This window comes from Nestor notabilis, unplaced genomic scaffold (assembly GCF_000696875.1).
Source record: "Nestor notabilis isolate BGI_N333 unplaced genomic scaffold, ASM69687v1 scaffold10264, whole genome shotgun sequence".
Lineage (NCBI taxonomy): Eukaryota > Metazoa > Chordata > Aves > Psittaciformes > Psittacidae > Nestor > Nestor notabilis.
Genome location: NW_009925161.1, coordinates 8,769 through 13,006, shown reverse-complemented (window position 1 = coordinate 13,006; position 4,238 = coordinate 8,769). Strand labels below are relative to the sequence as shown.

Here is a 4,238-nt window from a genome sequence, read left to right as displayed (position 1 = left end):
TTTAATCTTTTCTTTTATTCTCACCTCAAAGTCCTGAGATGCTTCTGTGATTCCAGAGTTCAAAATTCACACTTTCAAACCCAATCTGTAACTATGCTAAAAGTAACTGTGTGCCTGGCTTAATTATGCCTTCTGCATCTGCTCTCATTCCTCCCCAAATTCACTATCCACATCACATCTGAGGTCTTCTAAAGCTGATGTACGCAAAATTCAGCCGCTTCCCATCAGTTTTCCCAATGTATGCCTATAGCAGCTGCCTGCTTCTCTATGCCTCCTTCTACTCAACTAAGCAGAGGACAGTATTAACAGTTGGCTGAGCAAGGGAAAATGACAACTTCTTGCTGGAATGCTCCTTAGGCAAGAAACTGGTATTTTCCTCATCTACTTACTGGAACTTTTTCCCACCAGCTGAGGGAAAATATGCAAATTCTTTTTCCTAAACAAGTGTCTCGAGACATCAGACTTTACTTCTTGCCTGCAGGTATGAATGAAACCTGCATTACCCATAACCTTTATTGTTTCTTACTCTCCAGAACACTACCAGCAGAGGGAATGTTCAACTACCTCCGGAAACGCTTTGCCAGCCACATCAGAGAACGCAGCCGGCGAAGAGCGAGGCTTGTCTCTAAAGATGGAAGGTGTAACATAGAGTTTGGCAATGTAGAACAGTCGAGGTTTGTCTTTTTGATTGATATATGGACAACTATCCTGGATCTCAGATGGAGATACAAAATGACTATCTTCATTTCAGCATTCTTAGGCAGCTGGTTTCTGTTTGGTCTCCTCTGGTATGTCGTGGCATACATACACAAAGACCTGCCAGAATTCAACCCTTCCATAAATCACACCCCCTGTGTTGACAATATCAACGGCCTCACTTCAGCTTTCCTGTTCTCCCTGGAGACCCAGGTAACCATCGGTTATGGCTTCAGATGTGTCACAGAACAATGTGCCACTGCCATTTTCCTGCTCATCTTCCAGTCCATCTTGGGGGTGATCATCAATTCTTTTATGTGTGGTGCCATCTTGGCCAAGATATCGAGGTCTAAAAACCGGGCTAAGACCATCACCTTCAGCAAGAATGCTGTCATCAGCAAACGCGGCGGGAAGCTCTGCCTCCTTATTCGGGTGGCAAACCTCAGGAAGAGCCTGCTGATTGGCAGTCACATCTATGGAAAGCTTCTCAAGACCACCATCACCCCAGAAGGGGAGACAATCATTTTGGACCAGGTCAACATAGAATTTGTAGTTGATGCTGGCAATGAGAATCTTTTCTTCATTTCCCCATTAACTATTTACCACATCATAGACAAGAACAGCCCGTTCTTCCACATGGCAGCAGAAACCATTCTACAGCAAGATTTTGAATTGGTGGTGTTTTTAGATGGCACTGTTGAAGCCACAAGCGCTACCTGTCAAGTGAGGACATCCTACATCCCAGAGGAGGTGCTCTGGGGCTACCGCTTTGCTCCCATTGTGTCCAAGACCAAAGAAGGGAAATACAGAGTAGACTTCCAGAACTTCAGCAAGACAGTGGCTGTGGAGACTCCCCACTGCGCCTTCTGTCTCTACAATGAGAAAGAAGCTAAAGCCAAAGAGAAGAAAGGTTATGACAATCCTGGGTTTGTCTTGTCAGAAGTTAGCGAAACCAGCGACACTAAAATGTAGTTCCAGATATCCATGGGACAATATCTTTGTTCATAATGAATTCAATCTTGAGAGGATTAATAACTTAGTAAACCACAAAAGAACACAGGCTTGGTTTTACTCTAAACCAGCATTTATCTTCTCAAAAGCTTCAAATCAAAGAGGAACAGAATACCAGTGATCTCCAGAACACTCTGTATTTCATAGAATTTCTATTTTTATACCAATGGGACATTTTATGAAGCTGCTATGTTGGAATGTCCAACTCACTTAAGTTCCCAGAGGCATGTAAGTCTGTTAAAAAGCCTGAAAAGATGGAGGGAAACTTTAGGACACATTAAAGACACAGCTGTTGGAATAGGAGCATGAGAAGGGGGGACAGAAGGCAAAGCTAAAGCGACCTACAGGACTTAGGAGCCAAAACCTCAACAAATGTATGTTTTTGGTTGCCAAAGTACTCTATGAAAGCAGACTCTGTGGTTCTGGAACACTTGAGCACTTTTGAACACTTTGAAACAATCCCTTCTTTTTTTGAAGGCTGGTACATGCACAAAAATGGAGCATTATGGGGTGATACATGCTTGGGAAGCCAGGAAAGATGAAGCTTGGGCTATTCTGCTGCATCTAGAACTCTAAAATATGACTTTTCTCTTGTGAAAGCCTTAGATTCCTTTAGGAAAAAAAAGCCAAATGGAAATTGAAAGTGAAAAACAAGGAGAAGCAGAGAGCCACTATGGGAGAAGAGGAATTTTGCAGCTTATTCCTAACTGTGTCACTTCAGATACTCTTCCTCCACTTCCCCAGAGCTGGATAACTGTGGAATTAGGAAACATCTGAAGCCAACTGTCCAGAAAGGAGGAGAGCCACAGTGGGGAGGTGAAGAACACATCAACTGTTTCACACCTGGCAGAAAAGCAATCCACTGGGAGAAGAGAGGAAATTCCCAGCTCTAGAGGTATCCACACTGCAAACACAGATCATCTTTTCCTTTGAAGCATGAAGGTCTTGTTAAAACAAAAACACAGCAAAGGAGCCTCCCACCAACAGCGGCTTCACATTTGGTTCCAAACCATCCATCTCGCCACAGCAAGATGTGCATCCCTTCAGGAAACAAGTCCTGCTCGGTGGCAGCTAAGTAGTGGCAAACATTTTGGGGTATGATTGTTGACATCGAAGTTTCAAATGCAACAAGAAGCTTCAGTAACTTCCTGGTGAAACTTCCACTTCCTCACAGCCTTTTCTCCCCCCTCCAACAAGTTCTTCTGCTGAGAGTTCAAGTGGCAGACCAAAGGAAGAGGTTTTGGGGGAACCCTTCCCAGTGATGTAATTCAGCTCTTCTGTTTTCAACACTGTGGTAAAATGGAAGTGCCTTTCTAAAAGCTGCTGGACTGAGCAGTTTTATAAGAAGGGGAGAATTGAGCCGGTCAAATGTTGACAAGACAAAGTTATTTTGCTAATGAACATAATGTGAGTGTGGAAATCAAACTCTGGGAACTGAGAGCATTCAAGTCTCAGTCCCAGTGTGTTATCAACTCCTTTGTTGGTTCAGAACGAATCACTCTAGTACGTATCTCAGATTTGCCATCTGTAACACGGGACAGAAAGTACTTACACTGTACAAAGAACAATGTTATGAACAATTATGTCACTAAAGCACTTTAAAAGCCAATTCTCAACAGTGTCAATCTTTCCTCTCTTCAACATGCCACTGTTACACCCTTCACTTCTAGATGGAAACGTCAGCACAGAGGGTTCTGTTCTCATCACACATCAGAATTACTAGAAATGGCTGCACTATGGGTGCAACTATGGAATGCTTGAACCACCTGCTGACACCTTCAAGGTAATTCACAGATCTTGACCCATGTTTTAAGTGTGCTGGTTTTGCAACCTTGAAAATTAATACTGTCAACTGGGAAAACACTTTTACAGCCCCAATCACCACAGCATCTGAGCCCCTCCAACCGTCAGTGTATCTGACTGTTTGGAAGGGCAGTTGTGCCATCCTCCACTCTGAATGGCACACCAAAGCAGTGACGAGTGGCCGTCTACAGAGATCTAGGAGGGAGCAGAGAAGTAAAATGAAGCCTCAAGATCCCCAGGCTTGTCTGAACCAAAGGACTACTGTGCTGCTCAGTCCTTCCAGAGCTGCTGCTACATTTCCTTTCTAGGCTTCCTGTACAGTTGTCCTGTGAGTAATTTCCCTAGAAAGCAGTACTGTCAGTACTCAAGGATTTCAAGTTACACCTCTCACCCCTGGGAGAAGAGATACACCAAGATGCCCTTAATAGAAGTGGAATTATAATCTTCATTGTACAAAAAGGCAGGTCAATGAGAAATCCATTTAAAAGGTCAAACCCAGGTCTGCAGTGAGGAGACAGGAAAGATTGCTGTTTGCTTTAAGTAAAGCTGGTTTGGGATATTAATGTTAGGTGGAAAAAGAAACAAATCCTACCCCAGTGCCTGTCTGAGAGGTGGTGTACACCTCCAGAATCCAAAGAGTCCCTAAATAACACACTTTCAGGCACTGCCCTTGGAAAGCCATCACAAAATCCCAAACCTCCAAGTTCTTCATGACACAGCTTTTTAAC

General features: G+C 43.6%; 1 protein-coding gene across 1 annotated transcript; it reads left to right on the top strand.

Annotated features, from left to right (window-relative positions):
- Positions 1 to 552: 552 nt before the first annotated feature.
- Positions 553 to 1,668, top strand: KCNJ1 (potassium inwardly-rectifying channel, subfamily J, member 1). Its single transcript, XM_010012921.1, has one exon. The coding sequence runs from the start codon at positions 553 to 555 to the stop codon at positions 1,666 to 1,668; it is 1,116 nt and encodes a 371-aa protein (XP_010011223.1).
- Positions 1,669 to 4,238: the final 2,570 nt, after the last annotated feature.